Source organism: Schistosoma mansoni, chromosome 3 (assembly GCF_000237925.1).
Source record: "Schistosoma mansoni strain Puerto Rico chromosome 3, complete genome".
NCBI classification, from domain to species: Eukaryota; Metazoa; Platyhelminthes; class Trematoda; order Strigeidida; family Schistosomatidae; genus Schistosoma; species Schistosoma mansoni.
Genome location: NC_031497.1, coordinates 26,487,963 through 26,504,989, shown reverse-complemented (window position 1 = coordinate 26,504,989; position 17,027 = coordinate 26,487,963). Strand labels below are relative to the sequence as shown.

Genomic DNA, 17,027 nt, shown 5'->3' with positions numbered 1-17,027 from the left:
GAATAAATCCATTAATATGATGCACCAAAGTTTCTTTTGTTTCTTCTAATTGGGTTAAACATTTCAACATTATTGTTTCTATCAAATATATCAATCATTTAGTAGGTATGTTTTTTTATTTTGATCTATATTTGAGAAAAGAGTTAGACTTGCACAATACCTTAAACATCATCACAATACACCTTACATAAGTACTCGAATCCAATCACATGTAACTAACTAGTCACATGTAAAATCAATCGTTAACACTTTTTATTACCGATGTATGCTACTGCTGCTGATGATGATGACGACGGTGACGACGGTGATGATGATGATACACAGCATTACTCATAAGTAGATGAACATATCAAACTATATATAAGAAATATCGAATATAGATTTGTCTTTATGTATTCATATTTACTAGAAAGCAAATAACTAGGATAGTTTCACTTAGTTGGTAGGGAGTAACATAGTAGTAACAAACATCAAAACTGTACTTGATTACCGACATATTGATCATTTAGATGTCAATAAATAGTTTAAGTCTACATATTTTCATTAACAAAACAACAAAAAAAACCCAGTTGAATGAAACCGATAAAATTACAAAAAAAAGTCGGAAGCTTTCATTCATTCAATCATGATTGTAGTGTGAGTTGCTTATATCTACATAAGTAGTATATGAAGATGATTACTTATTATTCCTTAATTTGTTCCTAGTCTATTACTTACAGTACTCCCTCCCCTATTCACAAACACTTTTACCTTGTTCAGATAGAAATGTTATTTATTTTAATTTTATGATGTGGTACTATAGTGTGGGTTACTTATATCCACATAAGTAGTATATGATGATGGGCAGACATAGAATGTATTTCAGTAGAAGATCGATAAGGAAAGAACGGGAACGAAACGTAATTGATATCAAAATGCATGAATAATAATAATCAGAGACGATGGATTGATATTTACAGAAGGAACAGTCAAGATTGAGACAATTAATTGATAGTGAAATAATCGATTGTTCCCACTCGTGTCCTCGTTCACTACAATATCACATTGAGTTTATGTAAATCATTTAGGTTATTATATAAGAGTATCAAACGCTAATCTAATCACATTTGATAAATAAACTGGAACTATGGAATCTTTCGCGTATCTGAACAGTATCATCCATGAACAAAAAGAATGTGATGCAGACGTAAAGATGAGGAATGGTAAAGTAAGGACAACATTTCTACAATTGAAAAATATATATGAAACTCGAAACAACTAACAATCAATATCAGAATGTGAATCTTCAACACGAATGTCAAGACAGTTCTATTGTACGGAGTTGAAAAGTGGAAAACCATTACTACAACCATCATCAAAAATGTACAAGTAATTATAAACATTTGTCTACACAAGATACACAATATCTGTTGATCGGATACCATCAGCGATAGCCTACTGTTGGAGGAAACAAACCAACTTCCACTGAACAGGAAATTAGGAAAAGACGTTGTAAGTGGATAGGATACACATTGAGGAAATCATCAAACTGCATCATGAGGGAAGCGCTAACTTGGAATCGTGTAGGGGAACGAGAAAGAGAAAGGCCAAAGAACACATCGCGTTGATAATTGGAATCATATATGAAAAGAATGAAAAGCAACTAGAAAGAAGTAGAAAGGATTACTTGGTACAGGGTTAGATGGAGAATATTGATGGACCGCCTATGTTCCTCCACGAGGGTTAACAGGAATAAGTATGTTAGTAAGTAAGAGCGTCAAAACTTTTCAGGTTAGTGGTTGACGAAATGATGATATAACTCAACAAAAACAAAAATGCTTAATTTATTTCAACCAGTTAACATCATTTGTGGAGTAGGCGAGATATTTGTATGCCTATGAATAGGCGATCTTAGTAAGACTAACATTGAAAACCTAGAAGCATTAGAAAGCCGTTTCATCCTAGTATGAGACTCTTTACCAGTTTGAATCCACAAACATAGAAACGGTAATTGAACCTATGATATTCAGTTTAGCTCATGAACGCTTGATCTCTTAATCACTGAGCGGGGATCCAACGGTGTTGATGTCTAACTTCAATCGACTCATCACCATCTAAATAACCCTTAAAATATCACTCGTTTTTTCCTCTTTTCTTTCACGAAATAAGAGACAGTACAGTCAGAGTGTAAGTGAATGAACGCAATCACTCTTTATACACTTATTCCAGTCTATATAATTTTTTGCAATGTGTGCAACATACACTTACTTCTACTTCGAAACTACCTTTTATTCTAAGTTGACTGAATAGATAACGCTAATTGCAACGAAATCAAAATATACACCAAATTGGGTAATATGTATATATGGTATTTCAAACCTCATCATGTGTGTCTTTTACCACGTTTTCATCGAGCATGAGAATCTAGAAACAATCAATCAGAAGTAGAACTCTTGTTTATATGTATGTATATGTACATCTGGTGATATTTCGATCAACTCCCAGTTATTTGTTATGTCCCACAGCGAGATAGAGCACAATTGTCTCTGAACTGAAGCCATATAGGTCAACAATCTGTGTGGATTGATACATTATATAAGGATTTTAAAAAGTTGAGACTTATCTAGCGGTTGTATGACCAATCCTTCTTCCTTTTTACTTGAGCATTTAACATTTCGATTGTCCGATAAAAGCATAAATCAAAACTATAACATTAAACTTTTTGACAAGACCATCCTGCACCGACGGCCTACAGGGATTCTGTTAATGACATTGTGAAAGGTCAGGGAGTGAACAATCAATCAGAATCCAGATTTTTGAGAAAGCCGTCCAAAATACAAAAGGACATCAAGATCATGGGGGGTTTGAGAGCATTGATACAATCAATCAATCAATTTGAGAACTCAAAAACCCTAGAACTCCTAACTCTGAAACTACCAAACCCTATATCTCTGTATTTACTTACTTACTTACGCCTGTTACTCCCAATGGAGCATGGGCCGCCGACCAGCATTCTCCATATCTCTGTAGTACTGATACCATTTAATTGCAAAATTACAAGTCATATCTTCTAGAGCTGTAGTAGTTCTACTTTACATTCTAATAATCCATTCATTTATTTAAAACCATTGTTTTTTTGTATTGACAGATTTAACTCAGCAATAAGTGTACCATGTTCATATAGATTTCTCTGGACATCATGTTCTGAGATGGTGGAGAAAATGTTTAGCTTAGGTGGATGATTTTTATGGAGTTATGTTCTCTGAGCTGAATGGTTTGGTCTTGGAACTTTCATCGTTCTTCTAAATGACATCATCAGCACAAACTCCAGCTCAGAGAACAAAACTCCATCAAAATCATGTTCTGCAATGTTAAATGATATCATCCCTCGATACTCCAGTCCCCATAGATCTCATTTTCTGACCACACATAAAGAAACTATATATCAGACAATCGATTTTCTATACGTTTTGTACTGTTGATTCATATTCCAAAACCAAGGTGAATGTGAAATATCTTTCTCATTATTTTTACAACGAATAGATTATCTACAATTGAGTTTGAAAAACCTCACTAAAACCTAAGATCATTATTCTTCACTTAGTACTGTTTGTTTGAATCTTCCCATTAATTCATTCAGTATTGTTTGTTTGAATCTTCCCATCGATTTGTTAGGACTGCAACTGGTCAGTCTCTAATTGGCATATGTGCATACTGTGCGTATTGCCCCAATATAGCCTTAATTCACAAGCATGATAAGCAAAGATGGATAGTGGCTAGCAGTGGAATCCAGGACGCGCTTTTCGTCCTATTTGAGACTCGTCAGCTGGATGTACCTGCATCTCAGAGTTGATGTTCACTCTGGGACTCGAACCCGGTACCCTCGCTTCAAACGCCATCGCGTTATCCACTCGGCCACTGAGTCCTGATAGCTACATCCAGTTGACGAGTCCCAAATGGGACGAAACACTGATAGCCACTATCCATCTTTACTTACTAAGATCATTAACTTCACTTTGATTAGTTCGTTGAAAATCGTCAACACAGCATAATCTTTATCGAATTCTTTTTAAACTCATATTGAAAGGATCCAGAAAAAAAAGAAAAAAGGTTCATAAAAACCGCAGTATATTTCATTCATGATCAATCATATGGTTACGTTTATATATTACTTACTATTTATAATATTTATCAAAATGGAAAATAACTTGTCTTACGTGTGTGCCTACCATTATGTTTGTATCTGGAGTTGTGTGTGTGTGTGAGTGTATGTACCTATAGTTACATTGTGGATTTCAATTTTTTTTTATTTTTTGTCTCCGATACAAGATGGGACATTGAATGCTGCTAACTGTTAACTTCTGTTACATAATTTGTCAAGTCATATGATAATGTATCCAATCTTATAGGGATGTGATTGGTTGATGTGTGCACAACCTCTACTGGTTAGCGTTTTTTGTCTAGCAAGGTTGTTTTCTACAGGATGGGGTTACTGACCCGACGCTCAACCCTACTCCTTTACCCGAGCTTGGGATCGGCAGTAGGCCTAGAAGAACTGAAGGTGGATATTTATACACTTACATAAATGTATGTATGTATATTTATATATAATCACTTTGAGGATTGACCTACTTTCTGGACATCACAGATAAATTGTTTGGCACAATCGACTGATATTGGTTCGATTACATATGGTGGACAAATGGATCTTGCTCATCCAATCCCAATAAATGGATATGTGCACAATTTTAGATTGAAATTGCTGTTTTCTGTAGTAGAACAACAAACACAAATTTATTACTAAAGTGATCATATGTCTGATTCTTTAATTTATGTCTAACAATCAGAATTCATTAGTCAGTTCAAGTTAGACCACCATGGAAAACCTGGAAGCACTGGACAGCCGTTTTGTCTTATTGTGGAACTTCTCAGCAATGATGTTCACCTCCAAAACTCGAATACTATCTAACAAGTTGTAAATAGGACAAAACGACACTCGTCCTGCATCTCACTGCCAGCAATCATTCGTTTCTGTTTATATTTTTAATACAGTTTTAATTCTCCTATTTTGTTTATTACCTTCTCATAGGGTATACATCAACCCAAATTTATCACATTCAATGCTAAAGCTGAAGCTACCGAAATTATTGGAAATGATGAAGCTGTAACAGGTTAGTTGACCTTTTTTAGGAAATTTCAAAGAATAACTTAAAGGATTATAGATTTAATCGTAAAGTATTGATCGTCTACAAACGATTGATCACTGAGTAGTAACCAGTTAGTTTTAGGGGTGTTTCAATTCAACAGGTGGTTAGTCTTAGTCTCAGAAGTTGAGTGACTGTAAACAAGGTGACACTCGTTCGATTTCCACAGGGAACCCCTTTAAGATTTCAAGTGTGCCTTGCTGACGATTGCCAACTAACACGAAACCTAGGTCAAGTAGGGTTTCTCACAGACTGCTTCTATTTATCTAACATCAGATATTTGACAAACTTAGCATACAATGGAGTAATTTGATTCATAAATTCACTACAATTATGTTACACTGGAACTAAACGTGATGCACAGTTACATCATTCTGTTATCATCATACTTTTTGTTCATTGATATACATTAGAAGACATTCTTATAACAGTCTTCTTGATCTTCAAATGGCATAATAATCTCTCCCTCTCGAAATGCTCTCACATGACCACGCGTATATATCCTCTGCCAAGGAAGTCTTACTCACTGCCTTCTCGTGGCAAGGGTGTTATTCACAAAAGTGAGAGGACAAAAAGCGAATGTCCAGCGCTTTAACCCGGTTGGTGGATGTGGAAAGTCCATCTAGGGGAGTTGGAAAATCCTCATTCCAAACCAATGGTGCACATGGGCTGGCTACAGTATCCTGAAGGAACAAATGGTGTATGAATCAATCGTTGGTCACCGGCTACCATGGGACTGCATCTCCTTACGATGCTCCACTGCCTTGTGGATCAGACTCGGGGTGTAGTGCCCTAAGTAAACCACCTGCTTCAGTTTGGGCACCTGAGCAGTATCACAGCCCTGACACAAATCAAATGAGATTTGTGAAGCGCATATATATCTGGTGGCCCCTTTGTACCAGTATTTATGTGTTTAAATAAATAAATCAAATAAAATGAATTTTCAATTCAATTGGATCTAGCACACTTCTCTTAAATGGATTCCTTCCTTTTTTTGATGAATGACATAGTTGTTCATTTTATCATCAAGACAAGGAGCAGTTTAAAAACAAACACGACGAACTTCCGGTCAGTTTTTAGCGAATTAGGAAACCGGGAAAAACAACAATACTTCAATATGTAACCAGATGTTACATAATCAATATATTTTCTGCAGACTACTGCATCTGTAAATCGAGAAAACAATGACACACAAATTCGTCCACAAGGATTTAGGCTATTCATTTTCCACATCTTGTAAAGGACCCACATAGATTTTTAAGAGTTCCTACAGTGTCCCTAGTTTTAGGCATAAGTATTTAGGGCTTGAATTTTCAACACAAACAGACATCAGCTATAATGAAAAAGTGATCCATGAATAATATACTAAAGTGCAAAGAGTACTACATGAATATAAGTAGAAATGGATAGTGGCTAACAGTGGAATCTAAGACACGCGTTTTGTCCTTTTGGTGACTCGTCAGATGGATGCATCTTTATGCCAAATTTGATTTTCACTCTTAGAATCGAACCCGCTACCGTGCCTTTCAAAAGTCACCGCGTTGTCCACATAGCAACTAAGTCTAGATAGCACAGTGACTTGTAGAATGAAGGAAATTCTAATTCATATATATTGGTTGCTCGAATCTTGGCTTTGATGTATAGTACTCTAATCAATTGGTCTCATTTTCTTTCAGCATTACACGCCTTCCATCTTTGCTTAAAATCTGTTTCGGCTTTATTGTTCAATCCTAACGTCCTCTTATTTTTATCGTCATACAATTTTAGGTACACGTCGAGGTGAATTATTTGTATGGAATTTATTAACTGGACGAGTGATGCGTCAAATACAAATTAGTGCAACATTAGAAGGTGGCAACTTGACTATGTTACCACCTCATACTGAAACAATACATTGCGTTAAATTATCTACAGATGGACATTATCTAGTAACTGGATCACAAGATCAAACAGCTAGAATATGGACAATGCCTGATGAACGTTTATTGCATACATTAGAAGGACATGCTGATGATGTAAGTCATCTGTGACATGACCTTGAGAATGCATCTTAGTATCTGATTGGTTTGTTTATATACTTAGAATATTCTAAATGTGTCAGTTGCATTTTCAGATATAAATAGTGATGAATAATGATACTTCTAGTTGGTTGTATCATTTAGAATTCAGTTAGCTGAACTATTTGTGAAAACTGTTGTGGTGAACAAGTACTAGAGTGGGGATAATCGAATGTATTCGATACGAAAGTTACAGACTATCTCACTAAAATCTGACAACCAGACAGTAAACATTCACGTAGAGTTACTTGTTTGAATCTTCCCATTGATGTTTAGGACTGTGACTGGTCAGTCTCTTATTGGCATATGTGCATAATGTGCTTATTGCCTCGACATAGTCTTATTTCACAAGCATTATAAGCAAAGATTGAAGCGAAAGCTACTGTGTTCGAGTCCTAGAGTGAACATCAGCAAGTCTGAGATGCAGGTACACCCAGCTGACGGGTCCCCAATAGGACGAAACGCGCGTCAAACTGGATTCCACTGCTAGCCACTATCCATCTTTGCATACAGAAAACAGTTAATTTGAAAACTATTAGTCAGTTGTCTCAATGTTGACTGTTCCTTTTGCAAATATTAATCCATAATCTCCGATTATTATTGTTCATGCATTTTCATACCGATTGCGCTTCATTCCTGTTCGTTCCTTATCGATCTTCTACTGAAATACATTCTATGCCTGACCATCTTCATATACTACTTATGTGGATATAAATAACCCACACCACACTGTTAATTGATTAGAAGTAATATATTAATTCACATAGTAGGAAAACTATCGACTAATTGGATCTCAATTGTTTACCGATAAATAGGTCATTTCAACTCTCTAGTCTTGTAATGTTCTATTTGAACACATAGATTGATGATATAATCTGTTCAGAAGAGGGTTTTGTGGAGATATCAGTATTTTCATCGTTGAAATCATGAGTCAATTGAAGCTAGACCACCATGGAAAACCTGGAAGCACTGGATGGCCGTTTCATCCTATTATGGGACTCCTCGGCAGTGCGCATACACGATCCCGCACTTGCGAGATTCGAACCTAGGACCTACCAGTCTCGCACCAGAGCACTTAACCGATAGACCACTGAGCCAGCTATCATCCAACGGTGTTAATGTCTAATTTGAAGCAATACACGAGGTTGAGACTAGTAGGATATGGGTTCGAATCTCGAGAGTGTGGGATCGTGGATGCGCACTGCCACTGAGGAGTCCTATAATAGGACGAAACAGCCGTCCAGTGCTTCCAGGTTTTCCTTGGTGGTCTAGCTTCAATTGACTCATGATTTCAACTATGAAGATATAATCTGTATTATACTTAAGGTAATAACTGATAGATATAAACTCATCTCTGTAAAGTTTTGGCTTACTGTTCACATTTTTTCTCCTATTTCAGGTTCTGAGTGTAGCTATTTCATTAGATTCAGAAGTTGTTGTTACTGGTAGTTGGGATGGTTCAATACGTGTATGGCGTATACGTGATGGTAATCAAATGTGTTGGTTTACATCAAATATTGAAATATTACAAGTAAAAATAAGTAATGATAAACGTGCATTAGTTGCATTAGGTGAAAGAAGTGGACATCGTAAATTAATTATGTTACAAGTATTACGTAATCGTACCAGGACAACAACTAATTTACGTACAGCAAATTCACGTATTAATTCATCATTATCACCACCAACACCTGGTTATTCACCATCATCACCTATTATTATGGCATAGAAACAATCGATTATTAATTTCTATTGAATATTATTCATATATACTACTACTATTTTTTATCATTTACATCAATGATTACACTATTACATCATCATGATTGATCTCAATTTATCCTAGGAGTTATGAAATTATTATTATTTTTGCCAACCAATAATCAAACATGCCAATACTACTTATATTACTTATATGGTTATTATTATTACTAATGAGTATTATTAGCACTATTCATGTTCATTATTACCGAGGTCGATCAATGATACTCTATGTTGCTCTATTTTCCTTACATCATACATATATACATATATAAATATTTATGTATTTAACTCTAAAAGTATATAGTATCTAACACCCATAACCACAACAGTGATGATGTAATAACATATTCATTTTGTTGTTGTTGTTGCTGTCCTAAAAACAATCGGTTACCATGTTCAATATCCAATGGAACTATTTATTTATTCAATTAATTAATCAATTAATCAATAAACAGAACGTTATTTCGATGAAAATATGTAAACCATTTGATCGAAATCGTTTTTCCCTCTTTCCTTCTTCTTTTTTATCGTCTTGCTTTTACATTGTGTTTTTTTCTACAAAAAAAAACAGTTTCCCCTTTCACAACGTTTATTTGCCTTAGCAACAACAAGAATGTCTACTGATAAATGAAGACAAATATATATATATATATAAAGTGCATTTAACAAACTTTTGTTTTATTCAGCTTTAGTTTCCACTTAACAACACCCCCCCCTAACAAACTAACCACCCCTCCCCCATCTCTAACCCCCAACACACCCACAGTTTAGTTTATTTATATTCTTCTACATAATGAAAGTATGAGGATAAATAATGAAAAAAATTTTTTTATTTTGCTAATTTTTATTTAGGGGGGGAGTAAAACGTTTAATTATTTTTTAATTATTATAGTTGATAAGTACTTGATGATCAATGATACAAAGATTAATTATTGTTTCTATATAGCCATATTCCTAATGTTCTTCTAATATCAAAGATTCTTTTGTCTTTTTGTTGGATTACAAGAGTATGACTGATAGTTGATTCGTCTGTTTGTCTATAACCTTCTGTTTTTCAAACATTCAATTGAATTACATAATTTTGTCTCTTGAAATTCAATACATTTCATTTATATTTATAGAAAGGTATAACTATAATATCTGTGATGTGTAATCATGAGTTGCCATGGGGAATTTGTTAAGTATCAACTGTTCTCTTATTTAGGTTGATATATACATTCTGATACATACATACACACATACATACATACATACATATATATATATATACTCTATTTATATTCTATTTAAGAAAATATACACCCCCCTCCGAAGTTCCAACTAGAACAAAGAAAAAAAACAATAAACAGAGTTAGTAACTATGATCAGGATACTATTGATTAACTAATTAGTTTAAACGAAATCTTACTTCAGGGTATTCTGTTACCATCCACATGAAAGTCAAGGGTATCTTTTAGCTTCTTTCATTGATTACATAAAAAGTAGAGAAGAAAAAGTAGGAAGAAAAAAGAAAAGAAAAGAATGACGAAAATTCCCTCCTTTTTTTAAACTTGTCTTTTATTTGTTATGCTTCTTTTTTCCTTCTCCTCTCTTTTCTTTCTTTTTTCTTTCTTTCTTCTTTTTCCTTCTTTTTCTTTCTTTCTGGTCTGTACTGAATCTTTTATTTAGATATCGTTTATTGTTTATGAAGATATTCGATGAAAGACTTATTTCTTATATGAATAATTACCATTATATTGTTTGGGAATCCATTCAATTGAATGGTTTTCCCCTTAGAAACAGTAACTATAAACAACATACTATCCTGTATACAACAACATACTAATATCATTTGGATATCCTTGTCTATCCTTTTTTTTGGCTTTATTTCATCTATTTAACTACCTATATTTATTGGATGGCTTAATTCATTGTTTTTTTTATATATATATACTAATCAGAATGTTGCTTTTATTAAAAATGATCTGAATATATAAGTAGTATGGAGTTGAATGAAGAAAAAAAGGGAAGAAAAGAAAACAATCAATATTTAGTTAGTTATATTATCCAATTATTATTATTATTACTATTTACTATTATTATTATTACTGTGTGCCTTGTCTGCCAAGTTTTTTTTGTTTTTTTTCGTTTTTTTTTTGTTTTTTTTTGTTGTTTACTTTTTATAATGTATCATGTACATTTTCTTTAAGTTAATGAACTTTGAATGGTAAAATTAAAAAAGAAAAAAAAGAAAAACAGAAAAGAAAACTTTATAGATCGAAAAATATTTACCATTTTATTTATTTATCAAAAAAAAATCTGTAAAGAAAGGAAAAAAGAGAAAAATGAAAAAGAGAAAAGAAAAAAGAAAGGAAAAAACTTTTCTCATTACAACTTCACCATTTAACTATTTTTTGCTTGTATTATATTCTACTATTATAAAGCAATAATGATAAAAGTTTATGGAATAAGAGAAGACAGTTTTGTTTTCTTCGAATAGTGGAATGTTGTTGTGGTTTTTTCTCTCTTTTTTTTCTTCTTCTTCTTCTTCGCCCTCTTCCTTTGATGTTGATGACCATAGTGATGATGATGACGATATAGTCGTATAATGATTACTGACTATTGTCAATTCTTTAATGTTCTTGTTATTATTATATATATTATTATGTTTCTTGTAAAAGACAACTTTGCTTATATTGTTATTGTTCTTTTTAAGGTTATGGGTAGGTATTCAGGGTATTATTCATCAAATAATAAATATCAACTAAAGAAAGTATACTAGACTGGCGAATTTAATACTGACTGAACTAAACTACAGTGATCGGACAGGAAAGTCCTACTCATCGCCTTCTAGTAGAGCGGGTGTTCTCTACGAAATTGAGAGGACGAAAAGCGAATATCCAGCAGGAGCTTAAATCTGGTTGATGGATATGGAGGATCCACCTAGGGTAGTTAGAAAACCCCGATCTCATACCAATAGTGAACTTGGGTTCTAGGATCCTGAAGGAACAAATGGCGTATGAACCTATTGTTGGTCACTTCATTTTATTTATTTATTTAATAACATACATATTGGTACAAAGAGCACCGGATACATATGCGCCACACAAAATAGTGAGAATAGGAGGAGAAAGGGGGGAGACGCGTATATATGAAAGAAGGAAAAAAAAGAGAAGAGTAATGATGGGGGGAACTGAAATGTACAACCAGAAGAACTCTCTCAGTTAAGGAAGTTATAAACACTCTTTATGAAGAAAGTAAAAGAAGGTTACAGCAGGCTCGCCACTGGCTTCTATTCCTAGCCATATCTGATAACGTCTCTAGCCACTGTGTTGCACCATCTCTCGGACCCCTGTTGGTCACTGGTTAACATCAGACTGCATCTCTTGACGTTGCTCCACTTCTTTGAGGGCCAAACATTTAGATCAAGGGATTTGGGTGTAGTTCTCCAAGAAGATCACGTGTTTCGGTCTGGGCAGCCGGGCAGTTTCTCATCCCTCACACAAATCAAGTGACTTGTGTGGCGCATATGAATTAGATGCCCTTTGTACCAATATTTATGTCTTCAAATGAACAAATAAATAAGTAATTTAATGCAGAATCGAATGTATGTCTTTCTTGGTTTTGGTACAACATATTTAATCCATTGGATTGGATTTAATAGTACAGAATAAAGAAGACACAGTAATCGTTATGATATTCTATATGAGTGATTTATTAATTAAAATACTCCAGTGTTTATAACTGGAAGACAATTATAAGCATAAGTGAATATTCAATGACTGCTTATCAATTCCATACAATGAAAGAATTCTAAAGGTTGTGATAATGGAATTTGAATAGTACTTTTATGAAGTACAAGATAATAAGTATTTGAAGAGTCAAGTAATTGTCTTAATATTCAGTATACTTTGTTAAGGAATGCATACCAACGTGTTTGTGAGGATAGGAGAACAGTCGTATAGTACAGTGAAGAAAGCTAATGAGCATAAAGTAACCAGTATACGATTGGGGAGATAGTTGAGCTTCATTGAAATCAAGAAGTGATCTTAGTCAGGCAGCCATTGAAAACCTGCAAGCACTGAACTACTGTTTCATCCTAGTACAGAACACTTCAATGGCAGTACCCATCTATGAACACAGAAGTGGAGATTGAATCCATGACCTTTGGTTTGGTATGCGACTGTTTATCCTCTAGACCACCGAGTGGGGACCTAACGCTGTTAATCTCTAACTTTAATCAATACATACTAGGATGGGACAGCCTTCCTATGCCTCCAGGTTTTCAATAATAGTCTAACATTGGTCGGTTCATAAGTTCAATGAATCTGAAATTATTTATGTCAATAGTGTAAGGTGGTTGTAAAGATTGTAGAGTATCACAGTTTTCAGTACTTATTGATCTTAGTTACAAGACCAACCATTGAAATCATAATGCACTTGATAGCTATTTCATCTTAATATAGAACTTCCCAGAATCCCCAATGAAAACACTATGGAAAGTCTGGAAGCACTAGACGGCCGTCTCGTCCTATTATGGGACTCCTCAGTGGCAGTACGCATCTACGATCTCGTACTCGCGAGATTCGAACCCAGGACTAACTATGAAAATACTGAAATCTCAACAAAACCCCTTCTGAAATAAATTATACAATATTGTTGCTAAAACCATACATACACACACAGACTTACACAATCTAATCAACATGTTGTCTATATTTATTCAATCATTTACATGATCCGTTTTATATTGATAATCAATGCAGAGAAGAGCGAGAAAAAAACAAAAACAAAAAAACGAACAGTTGGCAACAAAACAAAAAGGAAAAAAGAACAAGATCGGCTAATAAAATTGAATTGATTATTCTAATTTTAATGGATAGATATACACGAATATAGAAACAAGAAACCGGTGGACATTTTTTTTTGTTTAAATTTAAATAAATAAGACAGAAAAAAACACTGTATGTTAATCATTTCAATTAATTAGAACAAATGATTATGTAAAGTTTGTGACTTCAGCAGGACAGAGTGGATTGGAGAATGTTGGTTGCCAACCTATGCTCCATTGGGAGTAACAGGCTAAAGTAAGTAAGTAAGTTGTGGCTTCAAGTCAGTCCGCACAGGATGCACATATGCCAATTAGAGACTGACCAGTTGCAGTCCTAAAAACATCAATGGGAAGATCCAAACAAACAAAACCAAGTGAATTAAACTTCACCCCATTGTACAAGCAGGTGACTATCAGGACACAGTAGCTGAGTGGATAACGTGATGACGTTTGAAGCGAACGATACTGGGTTCGAGTCACAGAGTGAACATCAACTAACTGAGATGCAGGCACATCCAGTTGACGAGTCCTGTATTCTATTGCTAGCCACTATTCATCATTGCTTATAAAACTTGTGACTTCATGCAATATCGAGGCAATACGCAAAGGATGCATATATGCCAATAAGAGACTGATCAATTACAGTCCAAAGACAACAATGGGAAGATACAAGTCAACAATACCAAGGGAATAAAATTCTTATCAAAGTTTGTATGTTTATTTATGGAATACTTCAATAAATAAACAAACACCAGATCTTTTTTTTTTCGTTTTGATATCCATATATATCCATACATGCATATTAGAGTGAAAGGGGTATTTTTTTTTATCGTATTGTATATTGAACAGTATTTAAATTATAATTCAATCAATCAATCAATTAATCAAATCAATAAATCAATCAATCGATCAATCAATCAATCAGTCAATATAATAAATAAATAAACCATTCATTAAGTACTCTGTTATTACATTAAATATTAAGTCTAAAAAACGGTTTTATTTTGTTTTGCTGTTTTGCATTTTTTTAAAAAAAGGTTTTGCTGAGTTTTTGTTTTTCTCTTTTATTTTTTTTGTTTATTTTTTTTAATTTTTAATCGATAGAAAATCAATAACTGACATTCTTATTATAATTAATTCATTAATTAAATGAAAGTTATAAGAAAGTATGAAAAACACTTGGATCTAAGGAATTAAATATAAAGAGATATTTCAATGCTGTCGAATGTCCTGGTACGGCCGAGAGTGGGGAGAGTGCGCTTTCTCTCTCGAAATGCTCTCATATGACCACGCGTATATAGCCTCTGACAGGGAAGTCCTACTCATTGCCTTCTAGCACCACGGGTGTTGTACACGAAAGTGAGAGGACGAAAAGAGAATGTCCGACGCTTTAACCGGGTTGGTGGACAAGGAAAGTCCACCTAGAGGAGTTGGAAAATCCTCATTTTAAACCAATGGTGCATATGGGCTGGCTACAGTATCCTGATGGAACAAATGGTGCATGAATCAATTGTTGGTCACCAGCTACCATGGGACTGCATCTCCTCACGATGCTCCACTACCTTGTGGATCAGACATTTGGGTTGAAGGCTTCGGGTGTGGCCCATTAAGAAAATCACCTGTTTCGGTCTGGGCACCCGGGCAATATTACAGCCCTCACACATATCAAATGAGATTTGTGTGGTGTATATATATCTGGTGCTTCCTTGTAAATAATAATAATAATAATAATAATAATAATAATAATTGTTTTAAGTGCTAAGATACTGGAATATACATGTTGAATGTTTATGAACACACTTCATATAGTCGAGAAATATGTAAGTATAGTAACTATGCTGTATGGTATTGACTGATACATCTGCATGAATAATGATGGACATAGTGAAACTAGATAACATAAATCATTGATTAATATTTCAGTATTAGTCATTTTTGAATCAACTTTCTCTTTTACTGACACAATCCTTAAATCGACACAATGATCGTTAAGCATAATGAAGTTGCTACATGATTAATTCAAATATGATTAGTGTCTATTTTTAATAGAGTTGAGATCATGATTCAACTAAAGCTAGAACACCATGGAATACCTGGAAGCACTGGACGGCCGTTTCATTCTATTGTGGGACTCCTCAGCAGTGCGCATCCACGATCCCACACTCGCGAGATTCGAACCCTATTTTTGACAATATGATGATAAATATGGAGTTACATTAATACTGAATATAGAGATTGCGATTGTAACTAAGAATAAACAAGTACAGAGGTGTTAATCAGCTTTCAAATCATTCTTCAATACTTTTACTTTACTTACGCCTGTTACCCCTCGTGGAGGAGCATAGGCTGCACACAAGTATTCTCTATCCAACCCTCTCCTGGACAATCCTTCCCAGTTGTTATTCATCTTTTTCATATCTGTCTCTATTTCCCGGCGTAATGTGTTCTTTCGCCTTCCTCTTTTCCTCTTCCCTTAGGGATTCCAAGTCTGGGCTTCCCTTGTGATGCAGTTTGGTGATTTCCTTAATGTATGTCTGATCCACTTCTAATGTCTTTTCCTAATTTACTCTTCAGCTGGAAACTGGCTTGTCCTCTCCCACAGTAGGTTGTTGCTAATAGTATCCGGCCAGCGAACGTTGAGTACTTTGCGAAGACAACTGTTTATAAATACTTGTACCTTCTTGACGATGGTTGTAGTAGTTCTCCACGTTTCAGCTCCATACAGCAGGACTGTCTTGACGTTCGTACTAAAGATTCTCAATTTGATATGAAGAATACTCACAGTTATAACAAATCACATGCTGTGTGTCATGATACTTTTTAACTCATTAGTCAGTATCTAGTAATTGATATTTTCAACTTTAATCGATTCATAACAGCTATCTCGTAACACTTATTTATTTTTATCCATGATATCTAACTCACTTCGAACATGATTAGACTTTATTAAACATGACTTCTCATTAGAACTCTGGGACATCTATACTGAACTAGATAAGGAAAATCATCTTTAGAATCAACCAACTTTTTCAGTTTCCTTATTCACAAATTCTAATGCTGACATTTTATTGTAACGAACATCTCATCGAACAGCATTCTCCAATACACTCTGTCATGAGCCTTCCTTTCTAGTTCTACTCAACTGTTGTTAATTATTCTCATGTCTGTCCCCATTTCTCGGAGTAATGTGTTCTTTGTCCTTCCTCTTCTCAC

At 34.4% G+C, this 17,027-nt stretch overlaps 1 protein-coding gene across 1 annotated transcript in view; it reads left to right on the top strand.

Moving 5' to 3' along the window:
• Smp_130280 (cell polarity protein) overlaps positions 1–9,665 on the top strand; it is a gene marked incomplete at its 5' end in the record, with an annotated part of 121,213 nt that extends 111,548 nt beyond the window's left edge. Inside the window, 3 exons of the mRNA XM_018799811.1 lie at positions 5,069–5,150; positions 6,951–7,198; positions 8,640–9,665. Of these exons, the coding sequence (XP_018651563.1) occupies positions 5,069–5,150; positions 6,951–7,198; positions 8,640–8,969 (660 nt within the window). The 3' untranslated portion in view covers positions 8,970–9,665. The remainder of the gene's footprint in view (positions 1–5,068; positions 5,151–6,950; positions 7,199–8,639) is intronic.
• Between the last annotated feature and the right edge of the window lie 7,362 nt (positions 9,666–17,027).